Below are 24295 nucleotides of genomic sequence, written 5' to 3' on the forward strand. Positions count from 1 at the left end.
TCATTCTTCTGGTAATCCTATTCAACAGGTTTTGATTATTATTTCTTTTTTGCGTGGCGACCCTCAAGACTGGGCATTTTCTCTTGCGCCAGGAGACCCTGCATTGAGTAGTGTCGATGCGTTTTTCCTGGCGCTCGGATTGCTGTACGATGAGCCTAATTCAGTGGATCAGGCTGAGAAAAATTTGCTGGCTTTGTGCCAGGGTCAGGATGATATAGAAGTATATTGTCAGAAATTTAGGAAATGGTCAGTACTCACTCAGTGGAATGAATCTGCGCTGGCAGCTTTGTTCAGAAAGGGTCTCTCTGAGGCTCTTAAGGATGTCATGGTGGGATTTCCTATGCCTGCTGGTTTGAATGAGTCTTTGTCTTTGGCCATTCAGATCGGTCGACGCTTGCGCGAGCGTAAATCTGTGCACCATTTGGCGGTACTGCCTGAGGTTAAACCTGAGCCTATGCAGTGCGATAGGACTATGACTAGAGTTGAACGGCAGGAATACAGACGTCTGAATGGTCTGTGTTTCTACTGTGGTGATTCCACTCATGCTATTTCTGATTGTCCTAAGCGCACTAAGCGGTCCGCTAGGTCTGCCGTCATTGGTACTGTACAGTCCAAATTCCTTCTGTCCATTACCTTGATATGCTCTTTGTCGTCGTTTTCTGTCATGGCGTTTGTGGATTCGGGCGCTGCCCTGAATCTGATGGATTTGGATTATGCTAAACGTTGTGGGTTTTTCTTGGAGCCTTTGCGGTGTCCTATTCCATTGAGAGGAATTGATGCTACACCTTTGGCCAAGAATAAACCTCAATACTGGGCCCAGCTGACCATGTGCATGGCTCCTGCACATCAGGAAGTTATTCGCTTTCTGGTGTTGCATAATCTGCATGATGTGGTCGTGTTGGGGTTGCCATGGCTACAAACCCATAATCCAGTATTGGATTGGAATTCCATGTCGGTATCCAGCTGGGGTTGTCAGGGGGTACATGGTGATGTTCCATTTTTGTCGATTTCGTCATCCACCCCTTCTGAGGTCCCAGAGTTCTTGTCTGATTATCAGGATGTATTTGAAGAGCCCAAGTCCGATGCTCTACCTCCGCATAGGGATTGTGATTGTGCTATCAATTTGATTCCTGGTAGTAAATTCCCTAAAGGTCGATTATTTAATTTATCCGTGCCCGAACACGCCGCTATGCGCAGTTATGTGAAGGAATCCCTGGAGAAGGGACATATTCGCCCATCGTCATCACCACTGGGAGCAGGGTTCTTCTTTGTAGCCAAGAAGGATGGTTCGCTGAGACCGTGTATTGATTACCGCGTTCTTAATAAGATCACTGTTAAATTTCAGTATCCCTTGCCATTGTTATCTGACTTGTTTGCTCGGATTAAGGGGGCTAGTTGGTTCACTAAAGGCCCCTTCACATTTAGCGACGCTGCAGCGATACCGACAACGATCCGGATCGCTGCAGCGTCGCTGTTTGGTCGCTGGAGAGCTGTCACACAGACCGCTCTCCAGCGACCAACGATGCCGGTAACCAGGGTAAACATCGGGTAACTAAGCGCAGGGCCGCGCTTAGTAACCCGATGTTTACCCTGGTTACCATGCTAAAAGTAAAGAAAAACAAACACTAGATACTTACCTACAGCCGTCTGTCCTCCAGCGCTGCGCTCTGCTTCTCTGCACTCCTCCTGTACTGTCTGTGAGCCGGAAAGCAGAGCGGTGGAAAAGCAGCGCGGCCCTGCGCTTAGTTACCCGATGTTTACCCTGGTTACCAGTGAAGACATCGCTGGATCGGTGTCACACACGCCGATCCAGCGATGTCTTCAGGGAGTCCAGCGACGAAATAAAGTTCTGGACTTTATTCAGCGACCAACGATCTCCCAGCAGGGGCCTGATCGTTGGTCGCTGTCACACAACGATTTCATTAACGATATCGTTGCTACGTCACAAATAGCAACGATATCGTTAACAATATCGTTATGTGTGAAGGTACCTTAAGATAGATCTTCGTGGTGCGTATAATCTGGTGAGAATCAGGCAAGGAGATGAATGGAAAACTGCATTCAATACGCCCGAGGGTCATTTTGAGTATCTAGTGATGCCGTTCGGACTTGCCAATGCTCCATCTGTGTTTCAGTCTTTTATGCATGACATCTTCCGTGAGTATCTGGATAAATTCCTGATTGTTTACTTGGATGACATTTTGATCTTCTCAGATGATTGGGAGTCTCATGTGAAGCAGGTCAGAATGGTTTTTCAGGTCCTGCGTGCTAACTCTTTGTTTGTGAAGGGATCAAAGTGTCTCTTCGGTGTGCAGAAAGTTTCATTTTTAGGGTTCATCTTTACCCCTTCTACTATCGAGATGGATCCAGTTAAGGTCCAAGCCATCCAGGATTGGATTCAGCCGACATCTCTGAAAAGTCTGCAAAAGTTCCTGGGCTTTGCTAATTTTTATCGTCGCTTCATCTGTAATTTTTCTAGCATTGCCAAACCATTGACCGATTTGACCAAGAAGGGTGCTGATTTGGTCAATTGGTCTTCTGCTGCTGTGGAAGCTTTTCAGGAGTTGAAGCGTCGTTTTTGTTCTGCCCCTGTGTTGTGTCAGCCAGATGTTTCTCTTCCGTTCCAGGTCGAGGTTGATGCTTCTGAGATTGGAGCAGGGGCGGTTTTGTCACAGAGAGGTTCTGATTGCTCAGTGATGAAACCATGTGCTTTCTTTTCCAGGAAGTTTTCGCCCGCTGAGCGTAATTATGATGTGGGCAATCGAGAGTTGCTGGCCATGAAGTGGGCATTCGAGGAGTGGCGTCATTGGCTTGAAGGAGCTAAGCATCGCGTGGTGGTATTGACTGATCATAAGAACTTGACTTATCTCGAGTCTGCCAAGCGCTTGAATCCTAGACAGGCCCGTTGGTCGTTATTTTTTGCCCGCTTCGACTTTGTGATTTCGTACCTTCCGGGCTCTAAAAATGTGAAGGCGGATGCTCTGTCTAGGAGTTTTGTGCCCGACTCTCCGGGTTTATCTGAGCCAGCGGGTATCCTCAAGGAAGGAGTCATTGTGTCTGCCATCTCCCCTGATTTGCGGCGGGTGCTGCAAAAATTTCAGGCGAATAAACCTGATCGTTGTCCAGCAGAGAAACTGTTCGTCCCTGATAGGTGGACTAATAAACTTATCTCTGAACTTCATTGTTCGGTGTTGGCTGGTCATCCTGGAATCTTTGGTACCAGAGAGTTAGTGGCTAGATCCTTCTGGTGGCCATCTCTGTCACGGGATGTACGTACTTTTGTGCAGTCCTGTGGGATTTGTGCTAGGGCTAAGCCCTGCTGTTCTCGTGCCAGTGGGTTGCTTTTGCCCTTGCCGGTCCCAAAGAGGCCTTGGACACATATTTCGATGGATTTCATTTCTGACCTTCCCATTTCTCAAAAGATGTCAGTCATTTGGGTGGTCTGTGATCGCTTTTCTAAAATGGTCCATCTGGTGCCCTTGGCTAAATTGCCTTCCTCCTCTGATTTGGTACCTTTGTTCTTTCAGCATGTGGTTCGGTTGCATGGCATTCCTGAGAATATTGTTTCTGACAGAGGTTCCCAGTTTGTTTCAAGGTTTTGGCGAGCCTTTTGTGGTAGGATGGGCATTGACCTATCATTTTCCTCGGCTTTCCATCCTCAGACTAATGGCCAGACCGAACGAACCAATCAGACCTTGGAAACATATCTGAGATGTTTTGTTTCTGCAGACCAGGATGATTGGGTGTCCTTTTTGCCGTTGGCTGAGTTCGCCCTTAATAATCGGGCCAGCTCGGCTACCTTGGTTTCTCCATTTTTTTTGCAATTCTGGGTTCCATCCTCGTTTCTCTTCAGGACAGGTTGAGTCTTCGGACTGTCCTGGTGTGGATTCTGTGGTGGATAGGTTGCAGCAGATCTGGACTCAGGTAGTGGACAATTTGATCTTGTCCCAGGAGAAAGCTCAACTTTTCGCTAATCGCAGACGCCGTGTGGGTCCCCGACTTCGTGTTGGGGATCTGGTTTGGTTATCTTCTCGTCATATTCCTATGAAGGTTTCCTCTCCTAAATTTAAACCTCGTTTTATTGGTCCGTATAGGATTTCTGAGGTTCTCTAGCTCCACTTCATCTCCTCTTCCGCTCACTGTCGGGGTACCCCAGGGCTCAGTCCTTGGCCCCCTTCTCTTCTCCCTCTAAAGGGGCCCAATTGGACAGATCATCAGCAGATTTGGCTTTCAGTACCATCTTTATGCCGACGACACACAACTATACACGGCATCCCCTGGCCTTACTCCTGCTGTACTACAGAACACCACTGACTGTCTGTCCGCAGTCTCCGACATCATGTCCGCTCGCTATCTGAAACTCAACCTCTCCAAAACTGAACAACTTCTGCTCCTACCACTTACTAACCTCCCTAAACCTGACGTTTCCCTCTCCGTGGGTGGCACCATAATAACACCCCGGCAGCAGGCACGCTGTCTGGGTGTTATGTTTGACTCCGATCTCTCCTTTACCTCCCATATACAATCTCTTGCTTGCTCATGCCGCTTACACCTAAAGAACATCTCTAGAATCCGCCCTTTTCTCACTATAGAAACAACAAAAACCCTCACTGTCACCCTGATCAACTCCCGCCTGGACTACTGCTACGCTCTATTAATTGGCCTCCCCCTCACTCGACTTTCCGCTCTCCAGTCTATCCTTAATGCAGCAGCCAGGGTCGTCTATCTAGCTAATCGTTACTCAAACGCGTCTGCTCTTCGCCAGTCATTACTGGCTGCCCAGTCATTACAGGATACAATTCAAAGTACTTGTTCTCACCCACAAAGCTCTGCACAGTGCAGCACCCCCTTACATCTCCTCCCTCATTTCTGTCTATCGGCCTAACCGACCGCTGCGCTCTGCAAATGACTTTCGACTAACCTCTGCACTAATCCGTACCTCCCACTCCCGACTACAAGACTTCTTCCGTGCTGCGCCAATCCTCTGGAATGCTCTACCCCAAGAAATTAGGACCATCCACAATTTGCATAGTTTTAGGCGCTCACTCAAAACACATTTGTTCAGAGCGGCATTTGTTTGTGTGCAGCCCATTCACTACTTCCATCTATCCCCCACTCCCTGAAGATGGCTGGACCATCATTGTAAATACATCATTGTAAATACACACCTGTACCTTGTATTTCCCCACCTCATTGTAGATTGTAAGCTCTCACGAGCAGGGTCGTCTTGTGTTGCTTTACTTATTGTAATGTTAACATTGTTACTTATGACTGTTGTGATTAAAGCTGTTAAACTGTAAAGCACTGCGGAATATGTTGGCGCTATATAAATAAAGATTATTATTATCTTAAAGTCCGAAAAATACGGTATGTGGCATCACCATCAGAATGGTCTACCTAAGTAATTTTACCATATAATAAACACCATAAAAAGAAATCCCCCCTCCCAAATAACGGAGGATTTATGGAGGGGAGCAATATTAATTTTCATTTCAGCATGAGAACCAGAATCAATGCTTCCGGCCATCCTTGGTGACACGTCAGAATCACTTTGCAGTCACCAACAAAACTTCTCTGCGTGATCCTAAACTTCTTTCCCCATTAACCTTTTGCAAATGCCCAGAAGGGTAGGTGAGGAGACGTCATACACAGAGTGGATGCTGCCCATTTTTACTGCAGTCATAATGCGAGTTAGCAGTACAACAGCTTTTCAAGTGATATGTCACAGCTTCTCCTATAGTTTTTAAAAGTCCTATCAAACCTTTTCTTATTATTTTTCATATTTTACACCTTCAATAAAAACATATATTTAAAAAAAATACATTTTTCCTGAGATTTTAGCCACAGTAGGTTTTTTTCACAGCAGACATGTTGTGGACTTACCAAGATTGTGGTGAAAAATCAAGCTGCAGTATGTGACCATAGTCTTAGCAAATTCCACTACTATTGCAGAGCACAGCAGTCAAATCATCAAAGGCTGCTGCACTCTGCAAATTGAATTCTTATTGAGCTTAATTTTTTAATTTCAACTATTGTCTGACCAGAAAGGCGCTGTCGAACTGACTTTTATCATCTACTGTGCTTTACATATTCAATTCCAATGTACAGAGCTGAGTAGGCAGTTATAAAGTGAGATTGATGTGCGGAGTTTGTATCAGAAATGCTCACTTGCTATGAGCACAGACCGCTGTGCGGCACTCATAACAATCCGGCAATGACAACCACAGGGGCTTTTGCAGACCCCGGTTTGTCATGCCAACCCATCAGCGACCCGCAGTCATGTGACACGGGTGCCGATGGGTGGGATTAGCGACGCGCTACCGATGCAATCACATTAAATGCCACTGTCAGATTGACAGCGGCATTTAACGGGTTCACAGCCGTGGGTGGACAGCTGACGTGTGCTAGAAAAGATGTGTGCTCATCGCTGGAGCCCACATCAAAGGGAGGGACACGACATGAGCAGTACATGTACGAAGCATGTTATGAAGGGGTTAACAATACAACTGCGTTATGCTTCTGTAGTTAGCCAGGCCTGAGATCCCTACATATCCCTATATAAGAGTCAAGGCAGTTGCCCTCTCTGCTACCCAGCTAGATATGCTTCTGATCAAATAAGTTTGGTAGGTAAGAGATGCTCATTGCAGACTGTCTCTTCATCCAAGCCATCACGACTACAGAACGTGACCACTGAAGTCAATCACTGGGCACAGGAGTCTATACCATCTACATTGGCATGAACCCAGTGAATAGCTGCAGTGGTCACACGTAAAAAGGTAGCAAAGTGTTACAGCTTTAGTGGCAAGGAGTAAGTAATTTTGATGCTTAGGCAGTAACAAAACTAAACCTGGAAATCCGATTTCAGCCACTCTATTTTTTTCAGTGATTTCCACCGTATGCACATGTAAATACATGTTTACACGCAATGATCTAATCTCCTTGTACCTGATGAAGATGTGAGGATCTGGCAGTTCTCCATCATGACGTCCTTGTACTGATCCTTGTGTCCTTTTAAATACTCCCACTCCTCCATGGAGAAATACACAGCAACATCCTGACACCTTACAGGAACCTGACACAGTGAAATGGTCATAATCATTACCCACTCAGATAAAATGTCCCAGTATTCCCAGTAGCGCTCACCTCTCCAGTCAGCAGCTCAATTATCTTGTTGGTGAGTGCTAGGATTTTTTGTTCATTTTTTTGTCTAGGAGTCTTGCTTCGTCGATATTGGACCTTGGTATCGATGGTGGTTGTTACAGACTTTCCGGATTTTTTGGCAGGAACATAATCCTGCAAGAAAAGATGATTTGTCAAATAAGTTTTGAGGTCAAACTGACCCATTCAACCAGGTCAATAATGATCCCATCGAGCTTTTACAAGAGTGTTGGTTTGCAATCTCCAGCCCATGTGAACAGGTTACTCATAAGAATGATAGTTCCGTAAATGGATCTTTGATGTTAATCGATTGGATTATTATCAATCATGTAGCCTAAACGTCATCATAGTTGGCTTGGGAAGAACTGGGACAAACGAGCACAGGTAGGGCAGTACCGTAAGTAACAAAATGGGGGTGTAGGTGATGGTAGCGCTCACCTGTTAGGGTTGTGTATGGACACAACACCTGTAGAAGCCTGATGTGCTGAAGCCCATTGCTGGAGGACAGTATTGTCCAAATAGCAGTTTGATAAAGTGGAGATTATGACGATATGTGGGCTCAGCTCATGGAATGGATGAGATACGAAGAGTATAAGCAAATTTTTTTTATTCACACCAATGTGTTTTGATGCCGTACCTTTCTCAATGTACAAAATCAAGTGACTTGACATCTTTCCCTAGTGGTGCCTTTCTGACAGTATTTTAATGACAGATCTTTTGTAAAAATGATGCTTCAATCCCTATACAGCAGGGGTGGGCAATTAATATTCCCAAGGGCCCCCGTGAGAGACCGTGACTGTGGTGAAGGGCTGAACCAATAGACTGAAATTAATTCTGCTGAATGTTAATTAATATCTTAATATTATAATTATATCACTTACGTTTTCGCAGAATTAAGCATGCTGACATCCCCTATATACAGTATGATCCCACACAGCCCCGTATGTATGAGCCCCACATAGCCTCCTATATACAGTTTAAGCCCACACACAGCCCCTATACACAGTATGAGCCCTCACATACACTGTATATAGGAGGCTGAGCCCGCAACATAGCCTTCAATATAGAGCAGGAGCCCCCACAGAGACTCATTATATACAGTATGAGCTCCTAACACAACCTTCATATATACAGCGTGAGCCCCATATAGCCTCCTATGTAAATACAAAATTTTCATACACAACAACAAAAAAAAAACACCACATACTTAGCTTGCTTCCATTTTCCCGGCGCTCTGCTCCTGTCTCCTGAGTCTCAGCAGCAGCATGATGAAATGACACATTTGCAACTGATCTCTCATATTCTGATTGGTGTAAAATGGAGCCGGTGGCCCCATCCTTCACCAAAGTATTCACTGCTGTCTGTATCCTGAGGCCCATGGCCCACTGTTTCAGGTCTTGGGTTGTCTCGGACCACGGACCGGACTGAAACAGTCAGAGGGCTGGATGTGGCCCGCAGGTCGCAGTTTATGCAAGTCTGCTATACAGAGTGCATAGCCCTGTGTAAAAGTTCTGTGAGATATACCCATTATGATGTGGTTCCAGGTGTAGACAGGAGGCTCACAAGCTTATCCCAGCTAAGCACAGGGCAGGTGCTGGTTGCAAACACCAGTGGGTTACAATGGCAGTCACGGGATGCTAAGCCGCCCCCATGTTTGTACTACTGTGTAGCCCATGTCATGGTTATTATTATTATTATATACTGCAATACCGAACACAGGTTCAAGCATCCTAAGAAAACTAAGTAAAAAAGAAAAACATTGTGTTTAAAAAATAAAATGTTAAATCATTTCCATTTTATCATACAAAACTTAAAGAAAACAAAAACACACAAAAAAAGACAGTCTACAAAAGTCCGATCTATAAAAATAAAGTTATTAATTTATATCAGTACAATGAATGCTGTGAATATATTATATACATACATATATCTATCTATCTATCTACACACACACACAATAGACAAATGGTTCTGCAGGTGGGGACCACAGACCATATCTCCGTACCAATGCTTTCTGGCTGATGTTTTGATCACTTTGGAATGTTGGTTGTGCTTTCACACTCGTGGTAGCATGAGACGGACTCTACAACCCACACAAGTGGCTCAGGTAGTGCAGCTCATCCAGGATGGCACATCGATGCGAGCTGTGGCAAGAAAGTTTGCTGTGTCTGTCCGCATAGTGTCCAGAGGCTGGAGGCGCTACCAGGAGACAGGCCAGTACACCAGGAGATGTGTAGGGGGCCGTAGGAGGGCAACAACCCAGCAGCAGGACTGCTATCTCAGCCTTTGTGCAAGGAGGAATAGGAGGAGCACTGCCAAAGCCCTGCAAAATAACCTCCAGCAGGCCACAAATGTGCATGTGTCTGCACAAACGGTTAAAAACCAACTCCATGAGGATGATCTGAGTGCCCGATGTCCACAGATGGGGGTTGTGCTCACAGCCCAACACCGTGCAGGACGATTGGCATTTGCCACAGAACACCAGGTTTGTGAAATTTGCCACTGGCACCCTGTGCTCTTCACATATGAAAGCAGGTTCACACTGAGCACATGTGACAGAGTCTGGAGACGCAGTGGAGAGCGATCTGCTGCCTGCAATATACTTCAGCATGACCGGTTTGGCAGTGGGTCAGTAATGGTGTGCAATGGCATTTCTTTGGAGGGCTGCACAGCACTCCATGTGCTCGCCAGAGGTAACCTGACTGCCATTAGGTATCGAGATGAGATCCTCAGACCCCTTGCGAGACTAAATGCTGGTGCGGTTGGCCCTGGGTTCCTCCTAATGCAGGACAATGCCAGACCTCATGAGGCTGGAGTGTGTCAGCAGTTCCTGCAAGATAAAGGCATTGAAACTATGGACTGGACTGCCCGTTCCCCAGACCTGAATCTGAGTGAACACATCTGGGACTTCATCTCTCGCACCATCCACCAACATCACGTTGCACTACAGACTTCCAGGAGTTGGCAGATGCTTTAGTCCAGGTCTAGGAGGAGATCCCTCAGGAGACCATCCGCCACCTCATCAGGAGAATGCCCAGACATTGTAGGGAGGTCATACATGCACATGGAGACCACACACACACTACTGAGCATCATTTCCTTATCTTGAGGCATTTCCTCTGAAGTTGGATCAGCCTGTAACTTCATTTTCCACTTTGATTTTGAGCATCATTCCAACTCCAGACCTCCGTGGGATATTAGTTGTCATTTATGTTTTTAGATTTTATTGTTCTCAACTCATTCGACTATGTAATGAATAAAGATTTACATCTGGAATATTTAATTGTTGAAAAAAAAACTATAATATATATATATATATATATATATATATATATATATATATATATATATATATATATATATATATATATATATATATATATATATATATATATATATATATATATATATAGTTTTTTTTTTAATACATTTACCCAGATATGATAATTTTCCAAAGCACCCCCCCCCCCCCAAAAAAAGAAAAAAAAGATTTGCAATGAAAAAAAATAGATCAAAATGTTGGATGTACCCCACAAATTATACCAATGAAACCTAAAGCAAACAAATTACAAAGCCACTCGCAGCTCCAATAAACACATAAACACATAAATTTTAAAAAGTGAAAGTTTTGCAAAAAGGTGACATAGTTTTTATTTAATGGCATAAAAAAAATTGTTCTATGTCCATAATAAGTACAAATTAATTATGTAATTCAAAACTACAACTCGTCCCTCAAAAAACGCCAGAGCACTTCAGAGAAAATAAACCTTAAAGATTTGGTCAAGGAACATAACTAGAAATGAATTTAGACCGGTCAGCTTGGCACAGCGCTGCTAGACATGAACAAGAGGTTTTGGCACAAAACCTTTAAGCAGTTAAGTTAGTGCAGATAGACGTGTTATGGGCAAAAACCTGCTAAATTAAAACCACATATTACTGATATCAAGAACCAGATATTACTGATATCAAGTGATGCAATTCCCTAAATAATGCACCTCTCCAGTCAGCAGGTAGATGATCTCCAAACTGAGGCTTAATATACTCCTGGTCATCTTCCTCATGTTGGTCTTCATCTTTCAATTATCGGATGAACTTTGTGAATTTGTTTCCTTCGTGATCTACGAAAAGAAAGTGCATCAATCAACAGAACAAGGACATGAGGAATATTGGTGGTGGCAGTCGTGATACAGGAGCAAAGAGGGCGTAAATCTAGGACATGGAACCGAGAAGACAACGATATTGTTAGATGGTGACCCACAAGTGATTTTCAATTTTCATTTTTTCCTCCAATTACTCCCAGAGCTATAACTTTTTTTATGTTACTGTCAATATGGCCATGTGAGGGGCTTTTTTTTATAGGACAAGTTGTACTTTTGAACGACACCATTGAATCATCCACACAGTTGATTACTGAACCAACCACATAGTTTACTGGAAAACAGGAAAAAAAAACCAAGTGTGGTGAAATTGCAAAAATAAGTGCAATTCCACAATTTTTTATTTTTTTTGCCATGTTCAATATATGGTAAAACTGACTTGCCAATATGACTCCCCAGGTCAGTACGGGTCTGCATATTCCAAATGTTTTTTTTAATTTAAGCGGTGAAATTTGCGGCAACAAAAAAAAAAACTCAATTCCGGAGTTTTGATTTTTTTTTTTCTCATTATGCCAATTACCAATAAGACTAATTTATTTTATATTTTCAATCATACATAAATGAAAAAAGCAATATCAAATATGTGTGGGGTTTTTGCTTTAGTATTAATGGGGCCAAAGTTCGATGATTTTATTTTTTTACTTTATTTAGTATTCCCTTTAGGAGAATTGTCCGTTCGCCAATGTCACACAGATCAGTGCTTCAGCACTGCTGTGTACAGCAAAAATAACGATCTACTATGAACGCCAGGGGACCTGCCAGGTGTTGTGGACCAAATATACTTGGGGGACCAGCGTTGGGGGCCAAATATACTCACCCTGGGGGCCAGATTTGGCCAGCAGGCTAGAGTTTGCCATACATGCCTTAGAAGAGTAACCGTTCATTTAATTTTTAATTCATGAATAAATAGTAAATATAAGCAACTTTGTGATATATCTTATCAGAGAAGTCTACTTCTTTCTCTGTCAGGATTGATCAGTCATTTTTAAAAATTCTCAATTCTGAGGTAAAATCTGTAATCGGTGAAGACACTTTCCCATTACTAAGAGAGGAGATGGTGGCTTCTACTGATGAGATTATATATAGACGGGAGGAAAGAGGAGCTCTGACGCTAGCTCCTCCATCTTCGCGTCAATATAGAATTGTATATGTAGAAGCCGCCATCTCCTTTCTCAGTAATGGGAAGGTCTGTCTTCACCGATTACAGATTTTACCTCAGGATTGAGAATGTTGATAATTACTGATCAATTCTGACAGAGAAAGAAACAGACATCTCTGATAAGATATATCACAAAGTTGCTTATTTTCATGTGTAGTATCGATTTATAAAATAAAACGTAAAATTAAATTACACTTTAGGGCACATATGTAAAACTCTAGCCTGCTGGTCAAACTTGGCCCCCAGGGTGATTATTTCTGGCCCGCAACGACAGTCGGGGCCCTCCCCCGGCACCTCACTGTCATTTATAGAGACATCTTAGATGCCGATACACTTGATAGCAATGACGAAGGAGGGAGTGTCAGCTGGTGCTCCCTCTGCCATCATTCCAACTCTGCATCTGACATCTCAGAAAGGCAGAAGCGATGACGTCATTACAACGTGCCCGCTGTACCAAGATGCGCAGAGGATCTGAAGACACTATGAAGAGACCGGAGCAGCAGAGGAACGAGCACAGTATACTTTTTTTTTTAAATGTGGGGCTGTTATACTGTATGGAAGACTATGTGGGGCCAATATAATGTATGGATCACTATGTGGGGAGCATTATACTGTATGGAGAATAGTGTGGAGCCTATTATACTGTATGGAGCACTGTGTGGTACCAATATAATGTATGGATCACTATGTGGGGAGCATTATACTGTATGGAGAATAGTGTGGGGCCCATTATACTGTATGGAGCACTGTGTGGTACCAATGTAATGTATGGATCACTATGTGGGGGCATTATACTGTATGGAGCATAGTGTTGGGCTCATTATATTGTATGGAGCACTATGCGGGGCCATTATACAGTATGGAGCACTATGTGGGACCATAATTTATGGAAGGCAATGAATAGCCCTGTTAAACTGTATGGAGCACCTTTTGTAGCCATTATACAGTATGGAGGGCTGTGTGGGGATTACAGTTGGAAAATCATACTGTGATGGGGTCACCATTCTTTGTCGTTGGGACTGAGGGAGAGGTGTAGAGTCACCATACCGTGCATGTGGAGGAATTCTCTGTGGGGGTATCATACTGTGTTTGGGAGCACTTCTGTTTGCATCATACTTTATTAGCTGTACTATTCAAGTTTTTTTTAACTGTTTTTACAAATTTAAATTAGGCCATTGGGTAATATGTTATGCAAGAGCAGTAAAAAGCATATTATATTATAATATTTTCTTCTAAGATCTACTAATTAAAATGTACTTTGTGGGACAACCCCCTTAATTTTGCTTACATACGAAAAAGTCCATCATCATATTTAATGAAATGGGAAAACTTCCTCAATTGAAGACATTTTTTAAAAATTATAAAGGTTGACCCACGACTTTCTACAAGCTTGTCATTTTGTCCCTCTGTGTATTTGAGTTTGATATCACTGCTCTCAAACTAAATGTTTGACCCCATTAAAATTTAAGAAAAAAATATATATTATGGCTTCCTGCTATGCCAAGCCGTTCCAGCGGTGTCAGCACACGCAGTCCCAAAGCCCTCATGCAGTCGTTTTGCCCACTCAGCGCTGGCGTCACTGTCTCCGCCTTCTTACAGACTGAACATGGAGAGTAAGTGCGGGCTGCAACTGATCTCCGACTTCCTCTTCATGTTCAATACGTACGAAGGTTATGACAATGACTCTAGCGCTGAATGGGTGCCAGGGTCACGTGTCACAACAACGCAAGAGAGATCTGGGACCGTGAGTGCCGACACCGCTGGAATGGCACCAGAACGGGAGGGGAGTATCATTTTTTTTTTTTTTTAAATTCATCCGGGCCAAACATTTACAATGCCTTGCGAAAGGATTCGGCTCCCTGGAACTTTTCAACCTTTTCCCACATATCATGCTTCAAACATAAAGATACCAAATGTAAAGTTTTGGTCAAGAATCAACAACAAGTGGAACACAATTGTGAAGTTGAACGAAATTTATTGGTTATTTTAAATTTTTGTGGAAATTCAAAAACTGAAAAATGGCGTGTGCAATATTATTCGGCCCCTTTACTTTCAGTGCAGCAAACGCTCTCCAGAAGTTCATTGTGGATCTCTGAATGATCCAATGTTGTCCTAAATGCCTAATGATGATAATTATAATCCACCTGTGTGTAATCAACAAGTCTCCGTATAAATGCACCTGCTCTGTGATAGTCTCAGGGTTCTGTGTGAAGCACAGAGCGCATCATGAAGACCGAGGAACACAACAGGCAGGTCCGTGATACTGTTGTGGAGAAGTTTAAAGCCGGATTTGGATACAAAATTATTTCCAAAACTTTAAACATCCCAAGGAGCACTGTGCAAGCGATCATATTGAAATGGAAGGAGTATCATACCACTGCAAATCTACCAAGATCCGGCCGTCCCTCTAAACTTTCATCTCAAACAAGGAGAAGACTGATCAGAGATGCAGCCAAGAGGCACATGATCACTCTGGATGAACTGCAGAGATCTACAGCTGAGGTGGGACAGTCTGTCCATAGGACAACAATCAGTCGTACACTGCACAAATCTGGCCTTTATGGAAGAGTGGCAAGCAGAAAGCCATTTCTGAATGCTATCCATAAAAAGTGCAATTTAAAGTTTGCAACAAGCCACCTGAGAGACACACCAAACATGTGGAACAAGGTGCTCTGGTCAGATGAAACCAAAATCGAACTTTTTGGCAACAATGCCAAACGATATGTTTGGCGTAAAGGCAACACAGCTCATCACCCTGAACACACCATCCCCACTGTCAAACATGGTGGTGGAAGCATCATGGTTTGGGCCTGCTTTTCTTCAGCAGGGACAGGGAAGATGGTTAAAATTGATGGGAAGATGGATGGAGCCAAATACAAGACCATTCTTGAAGAAAACCTGTTGGAGTCTGCAAAAGACCTGAGACTGGGACAGAGATTTGTCTTCCAACAAGACAATGATCCCAAAAATAAAGCAAAATCTACAATGGAATAGTTCACAAATAAATGTATCCAGGTGTTAGAATGGCCAAGTCAAAGTCCAGACCTCAATCCAATCGAGAATCTGTGGAAAGAGCTGAAAACTGCTGTTCACAACTGAGCTCGAGCTGTTTGCCAAGGAAGAATAGGCAGGAATTTCAGTCTCTCCATGTACAAAACTGATAGAGACATACCCCAAGAGACTTGCAGCTGTAATCGCAGCAAAAGGTGGCGCAACAAAGTATTAAGTTAAAGAGTCTGAATAATATTACACGCCCCACTTTCAGTATTTGAATTTCCACAAAAATTAAAAATAACCAATAAATTTTGTTCAACTTCACAATTTACATTTGGTATCTTTATGGTTGAAGCATGATATGTGGGAAAAAGTTGAAAAGTTCCAGGGGACCGAATACTTTTGCAAGGCACTGTAGTTCAAGATGGGTTTACCCTAGTAGTGGACAACCCTTTTCAAAGGGAACCTTTCACCATGAAAAAGCAGTCCATTCTGCAGGCACCATGTTATAGAGACGGGGTGCAGAGCAGATTGCTATATAGTTTATGAGAAAAGATTCAGCATAACCTGTGTTTTCATAATTTAAAGGGAACCTGTCACCCCCAAAATCGACGATGAGCTAAGCCCACCCCCACCAGCATCAGGGGCTTATCTACAGCATTCTGTAATGCTGTAGATAAGCCCCCGATATATCCTGAAAGATAAGAAAAAGAGGTTATATTATACTCACCGAGGGGCGGTCCTGCTGCGGTCTGGTCCGATTGGTGTCACGGTCCGGTCCGGGGCCTCCCATCTTCTTACGATGACGTCCTCTTCTTGTATTCACACTGCGGCTCCGGCGCAGGCGTACTTTATCTCCCTGTTGAGGGCAGAGGCTTCGGGCCTCTCTGACCTTTCCCGGCGACTGCGCACTGCAGTACTTTGCTCTGCCCTCAACAGGGAGATAAAGTACGCCTGCGCCGGAGCCACAGCGTAAAGACAGGAAGAGGATGTCATCGTAAGAAGATGGGAGGCCCCGGACCGCGACGCCCATCGGATCGGACCGCAGCGGGACCGCCCCTGGGTGAGTATAATCTAACCTCTTTTTTTCATCTTTCAGGATACATCGGAGGCTTATCTACAGCATTACAGAATGCTGTAGATAAGCCCCTGATGCTGGTGGGCTTAGCTCAACGTCGACTTTGGGGGTGACAGGTTCCCTTTAATCCTCTGTCTATGGGATTTTGGAGTGAGTGGCTAGTTCTATCAGTGACTGACAGCTTCCTTTGTATAAGTGTGCGTACAGAGATACCAGTCAACCATGGATAGGACAGGACAGGGCAGGGCAGGACTAGGAGAAATGGATGATGGCACAGGAGGGGGATAAAGTTCCCAGTAATCATACATGTCGGACAGGACTGGGGGAGACATGGATGATGGCACAGGAGGAGGGGGATAAAGTTCCCAGTAATCATACATGTAGGACAGGACTAGAGGGAGACATGGATGATGGCACAGGAAGAGGGGGATAAAGTTCCCAGTAATCATACATGTAGGACAGGACTAGAGGGAGACATGGATGATGGCACAGGAGGAGGGGGATAAAGTTCCCAGTAATCATACATGTAGGACAGGACTAGAGGGAGACATGGATGATGGCACAGGAGGAGGGGGATAAAGTTCCCAGTAATCATACATGTAGGACAGGACTAGAGGGAGACATGGATGATGGCACAGGAGGAGGGGGATAAAGTTCCCAGTAATCATACATGTAGGACAGGACTAGGGGGAGACATGGATGATGGCACAGGAGGAGGGGGATAAAGTTCCCAGTAATCAAACATGTAGGACACAGGACTAGGGGGAGACATGGGTGATGGCACAGGAGGAGGGGGATAAAGTTCCCAGTAATCATACATGTAGGACAGGACTAGGGGGAGACATGGGTGATGGCACAGGAGGAGGGGGATAAAGTTCCCAGTAATCATACATGTAGGACACAGGACTGGGGGAGACATGGATGATGGCACAGGAGGAGGGGGATAAAGTTCCCAGTAATCATACATGTAGGACACAGGACTGGGGGAGACATGGGTGATGGCACAGGAGGAGGGGGATAAAGTTCCCAGTAATCATACATGTAGGACAGGACTGGGGGAGACATGGATGATGGCACAGGAGGAGGGGGATAAAGTTCCCAGTAATCAAACATGTAGGACACAGGACTAGGGGGAGACATGGATGATGGCACAGGAGGAGGGGGATAAAGTTCCCAGTAATCAAACATGTAGGACAGGACTGGGGGAGACATGGATGATGGCACAGGAGGAGGGGGGTAAAGTTCCCAGTAATCATACATGTAGGACAGGACTAGGAGGAGACATGGATGATGGCACAGGAGGAGGGGGATAAAGTTCCCAGTAATCATACATGTAGGACAGGACTGGGGGAGACATGGATGATGGCACAGGAGGAGGGGGATAAAGTTCCCAGTAATCATACATGTAGGACAGGACTAGGGGGAGACATGGATGATGGCACAGGAGGAGGGGGATAAAGTTCCCAGTAATCATACATGTAGGACAGGACTAGGGGAGACATGGATGATGGCACAGGAGGAGGGGGATAAAGTTCCCAGTAATCATACATGTAGGACAGGACAAGGGGAGACATGGATGATGGCACAGGAGGAGGGGGATAAAGTTCCCAGTAATCATACATGTAGGACAGGACTAGGGGAGACATGGATGATGGCACAGGAGGAGGGGGATAAAGTTCCCAGTAATCATACATGTAGGACAGGACTGGGGGAGACATGGATGATGGCACAGGAGGAGGGGGATAAAGTTACCAGTAATCATACATGTCGGACACAGGACTGGGGGGAGACATGGATGATGGCACAGGAGGAGGGGATAAAGTTCCCAGTAATCATACATGTAGGACAGGACTAGGGGGAGACATGGGTGATGGCACAGGAGGAGAGGGATAAAGTTACCAGTAATCATACATGTAGGACAGGACTAGGGGGAGACATGGATGATGGCACAGGAGGAGGGGGATAAAGTTCCCAGTAATCATACATGTAGGACAGGACTAGGGGAGACATGGATGATGGCACAGGAGGAGGGGGATAAAGTTCCCAGTAATCATACATGTAGGACAGGACTCGGGGGGAGACATGGGTGATGGCACAGGAGGAGGGGGATAAAGTTCCCAGTAATCATACATGTAGGACAGGACTGGGGGAGACATGGATGATGGCACAGGAGGAGGGGGATAAAGTTCCCAGTAATCATACATGTAGGACAGGACTAGGGGAGACATGGATGATGGCACAGGAGGAGGGGGATAAAGTTCCCAGTAATCATACATGTAGGACAGGACTAGGGGAGACATGGATGATGGCACAGGAGGAGGGGGATAAAGTTCCCAGTAATCATACATGTAGGACAGGACTAGGGGGGAGACATGGGTGATGGCACAGGAGGAGGGGGATAAAGTTACCAGTAATCATACATGTCGGATACAGGACTGGGGGGAGACATGGATGATGGCATAGGAGGAGGGGATAAAGTTCCCAGTAATCATACATGTAGGACAGGACTAGGGGGAGACATGGGTGATGGCACAGGAGGAGGGGGATAAAGTTACCAGTAATCATACATGTCGGACACAGGACTAGGGGGAGACATGGATGATGGCACAGGAGGAGGGGGATAAAGTTCCCAGTAATCATACATGTAGGACAGGACTGGGGGAGACATGGATGATGGCACAGGAGGAGGGGGATAAAGTTCCCAGTAATCATACATGTAGGACAGGACTAGGGGGGAGACATGGATGATGGCACAGGAGGAGGGGGATAAAGTTCCCAGTAATCATACATGTAGGACACAGGACTAGGGGGGAGACATGGATGATGGCACAGGAGGAGGGGATAAAGTTCCCAGTAATCATACATGTAGGACAGGACTAGGGGGAGACATGGGTGATGGCACAGGAGGAGAGGGATAAAGTTACCAGTAATCATACATGTAGGACAGGACTAGGGGAGACATGGATGATGGCACAGGAGGAGGGGGATAAAGTTCCCAGTAATCATACATGTAGGACAGGACTGGGGGGGGAGACATGGATGATGGCACAGGAGGAGGGGGATAAAGTTCCCAGTAATCATACATGTAGGACAGGACTAGGGGGAGACATGGATGATGGCACAGGAGGAGGGGGATAAAGTTCCCAGTAATCATACATGTAGGACAGGACTAGGGGGAGACATGGATGATGGCACAGGAGGAGGGGGATAAAGTTCCCAGTAATCATACATGTAGGACAGGACTAGGGGGAGACATGGATGATGGCACAGGAGGAGGGGGATAAAGTTCCCAGTAATCATACATGTAGGACACAGGACTAGGGGGAGACATGGGTGATGGCACAGGAGGAGGGGGATAAAGTTCTCAGTAATCATACATGTAGGGCAGGACTAGGGGGGAGACATGGGTGATGGCACAGGAGGAGGGGGATAAAGTTCTCAGTAATCATACATGTAGGGCAGGACTAGGGGGGAGACATGGGTGATGGCACAGGAGGAGGGGGATAAAGTTCTCAGTAATCATACATGTAGGGCAGGACTAGGGGGGAGACATGGATGATGGCACAGGAGGAGGGGATAAAGTTCTCAGTAATCATACATGTAGGGCAGGACTAGGGGGAGACATGGATGATGGCACAGGAGGAGGGGGATAAAGTTCCCAGTAATCATACATGTAGGGCAGGACTAGGGGGGAGACATGGGTGATGGCACAGGAGGAGGGGGATAAAGTTCCCAGTAATCATACATGTAGGACACAGGACTAGGAGGAGACATGGGTGATGGCACAGGAGGAGGGGGATAAAGTTCTCAGTAATCATACATGTAGGGCAGGACTAGGGGGGAGACATGGGTGATGGCACAGGAGGAGGGGGATAAAGTTCCCAGTAATCATACATGTAGGACACAGGACTAGGGGGAGACATGGGTGATGGCACAGGAGGAGGGGGATAAAGTTCCCAGTAATCATACATGTAGGACAGGACTGGGGGAGACATGGATGATGGCACAGGAGGAGGGGATAAAGTTCCCAGTAATCATACATGTAGGACAGGACAGGGGGAGACATGGGTGATGGCACAGGAGGAGGGGGATAAAGTTCCCAGTAATCATACATGTAGGGCAGGACTAGGGGGAGACATGGATGATGGCACAGGAGGAGGGGGATAAAGTTCCCAGTAATCATACATGTAGGGCAGGACTAGGGGGGAGACATGGATGATGGCACAGGAGGAGGGGGATAAAGTTCCCAGTAATCAAACATGTAGGACACAGGACTGGGGGGGGAGACATGGATGATGGCACAGGAGGAGGGGGATAAAGTTCCCAGTAATCATACATGTAGGGCAGGACTAGGGGGAGACATGGATGATGGCACAGGAGGAGGGGGATAAAGTTCTCAGTAATCATACATGTAGGACACAGGACTAGGGGGAGACATGGATGATGGCACAGGAGGAGGGGGATAAAGTTCCCAGTAATCATACATGTAGGACAGGACTGGGGGAGACATGGATGATGGCACAGGAGGAGGGGGATAAAGTTCCCAGTAATCATACATGTAGGACAGGACTAGGGGGGAGACATGGATGATGGCACAGGAGGAGGGGGATAAAGTTCCCAGTAATCATACATGTAGGACACAGGACTAGGGGGGAGACATGGATGATGGCACAGGAGGAGGGGATAAAGTTCCCAGTAATCATACATGTAGGACAGGACTAGGGGGAGACATGGGTGATGGCACAGGAGGAGAGGGATAAAGTTACCAGTAATCATACATGTAGGACAGGACTAGGGGAGACATGGATGATGGCACAGGAGGAGGGGGATAAAGTTACCAGTAATCATACATGTAGGACAGGACTGGGGGGGGAGACATGGATGATGGCACAGGAGGAGGGGGATAAAGTTCCCAGTAATCATACATGTAGGACAGGACTGGGGGAGACATGGATGATGGCACAGGAGGAGGGGGATAAAGTTACCAGTAATCATACATGTAGGACAGGACTAGGGGGGAGACATGGATGATGGCACAGGAGGAGGGGGATAAAGTTCCCAGTAATCATACATGTAGGACAGGACTGGGGGGGGAGACATGGGTGATGGCACAGGAGGAGGGGGATAAAGTTCCCAGTAATCATACATGTAGGACAGGACTGGGGGGGGGAAACATGGATGATGGCACAGGAGGAGGGGGATAAAGTTCCCAGTAATCATACATGTAGGACAGGACTAGGGGGAGACATGGATGATGGCACAGGAGGAGGGGGATAAAGTTCCCAGTAATCATACATGTAGGACAGGACTAGGGGGAGACATGGATGATGGCACAGGAGGAGGGGGATAAAGTTCCCAGTAATCATACATGTAGGACAGGACTAGGGGGAGACATGGATGATGGCACAGGAGGAGGGGGATAAAGTTCCCAGTAATCATACATGTAGGACACAGGACTAGGGGGAGACATGGGTGATGGCACAGGAGGAGGGGGATAAAGTTCTCAGTAATCATACATGTAGGGCAGGACTAGGGGGGAGACATGGGTGATGGCACAGGAGGAGGGGGATAAAGTTCTCAGTAATCATACATGTAGGGCAGGACTAGGGGGGAGACATGGGTGATGGCACAGGAGGAGGGGGATAAAGTTCTCAGTAATCATACATGTAGGGCAGGACTAGGGGGGAGACATGGATGATGGCACAGGAGGAGGGGATAAAGTTCTCAGTAATCATACATGTAGGGCAGGACTAGGGGGAGACATGGATGATGGCACAGGAGGAGGGGGATAAAGTTCTCAGTAATCATACATGTAGGACACAGGACTAGGGGGAGACATGGATGATGGCACAGGAGGAGGGGGATAAAGTTCTCAGTAATCATACATGTAGGGCAGGACTAGGGGGAGACATGGATGATGGCACAGGAGGAGGGGGATAAAGTTCTCAGTAATCATACATGTAGGGCAGGACTAGGGGGAGACATGGATGATGGCACAGGAGGAGGGGGATAAAGTTCTCAGTAATCATACATGTAGGACACAGGACTAGGGGGAGACATGGATGATGGCACAGGAGGAGGGGGATAAAGTTCTCAGTAATCATACATGTAGGACAGGACTAGGGGGGAGACATGGATGATGGCACAGGAGGAGGGGGATAAAGTTCCCAGTAATCATACATGTAGGGCAGGACTAGGGGGAGACATGGATGATGGCACAGGAGGAGGGGGATAAAGTTCTCAGTAATCATACATGTAGGACACAGGACTAGGGGGAGACATGGATGATGGCACAGGAGGAGGGGGATAAAGTTCTCAGTAATCATACATGTAGGACAGGACTAGGGGGAGACATGGATGATGGCACAGGAGGAGGGGGATAAAGTTCTCAGTAATCATACATGTAGGACACAGGACTAGGGGGAGACATGGATGATGGCACAGGAGGAGGGGGATAAAGTTCTCAGTAATCATACATGTAGGACAGGACTAGGGGGGAGACATGGATGATGGCACAGGAGGAGGGGGATAAAGTTCTCAGTAATCATACATGTAGGACACAGGACTAGGGGGAGACATGGATGATGGCACAGGAGGAGGGGGATAAAGTTCTCAGTAATCATACATGTAGGACAGGACTAGGGGGGAGACATGGATGATGGCACAGGAGGAGGGGGATAAAGTTCTCAGTAATCATACATGTAGGACACAGGACTAGGGGGAGACATGGATGATGGCACAGGAGGAGGGGGATAAAGTTCTCAGTAATCATACATGTAGGGCAGGACTAGGGGGGAGACATGGATGATGGCACAGGAGGAGGGGATAAAGTTCTCAGTAATCATACATGTAGGGCAGGACTAGGGGGAGACATGGGTGATGGCACAGGAGGAGGGGGATAAAGTTCTCAGTAATCATACATGTAGGACACAGGACTAGGGGGAGACATGGATGATGGCACAGGAGGAGGGGGATAAAGTTCTCAGTAATCATACATGTAGGACAGGACTAGGGGGGAGACATGGATGATGGCACAGGAGGAGGGGGATAAAGTTCCCAGTAATCATACATGTAGGGCAGGACTAGGGGGAGACATGGATGATGGCACAGGAGGAGGGGGATAAAGTTCTCAGTAATCATACATGTAGGACACAGGACTAGGGGGAGACATGGATGATGGCACAGGAGGAGGGGGATAAAGTTCTCAGTAATCATACATGTAGGACAGGACTAGGGGGGAGACATGGGTGATGAGCCCACGCTCTGTAGTTACCTATCCTGATCCCTCATACATGGCTGGCTGCTCGCACAGGATGTTGCTGTGGTCACCGCTCTTCCTGCCCCTGGATTCTTGCTCTAGTCTCTATGATTCTGGGGCCCCGCTGGTTCACTCTCTGTAGCCCCTAGAAGTAACGTTATCTTTCTCGGCGCCCTGAGCGCCCAGCTCATCAGATCCGGCGGTCTTGCAGTGCCCTCTAGTGGTCAGCCGTGGCAATGACAATGGCCATGTTCCTATTATTTATTTATTTATTGTGCTTCCAACCCTCCAATGATACTAGTAGATACTGGAATCCCAGCTCTGCGCGATCAGGCGGAGGCTCCAGGAAAATGGCAGTCGTTGGCGGAAACTGAAAAAGAAGGTAATGTGGCCCTTGCGCTCAGTTTTAGACGCTAGTTGTGACGTCACGCAGCCCAGACTCTCAGAAATGCTGCAGATCGCAGCATAAGGCAACGTCAGCCAATCACCGG

At 46.1% G+C, this 24295-nt stretch overlaps 1 protein-coding gene across 1 annotated transcript in view; it reads right to left on the reverse strand.

Annotated features, from left to right (window-relative positions):
- Window positions 1–24286, reverse strand: part of LOC138665434 (zinc finger protein ZFP2-like) — a 39554-nt gene extending 15268 nt beyond the window's left edge. Inside the window, exons 1-4 of the mRNA XM_069752915.1 lie at window positions 23820–24286; window positions 11154–11276; window positions 7144–7293; window positions 6946–7072 (exon numbers count right to left, since the gene is read on the reverse strand). Coding sequence (XP_069609016.1) covers window positions 6946–7072; window positions 7144–7293; window positions 11154–11231 — 355 coding nt within the window. The 5' untranslated portion in view covers window positions 11232–11276; window positions 23820–24286. The remainder of the gene's footprint in view (window positions 1–6945; window positions 7073–7143; window positions 7294–11153; window positions 11277–23819) is intronic.
- Between the last annotated feature and the right edge of the window lie 9 nt (window positions 24287–24295).

This window comes from Ranitomeya imitator, chromosome 2 (assembly GCF_032444005.1).
Source record: "Ranitomeya imitator isolate aRanImi1 chromosome 2, aRanImi1.pri, whole genome shotgun sequence".
Classification (NCBI taxonomy): domain Eukaryota; kingdom Metazoa; phylum Chordata; class Amphibia; order Anura; family Dendrobatidae; genus Ranitomeya; species Ranitomeya imitator.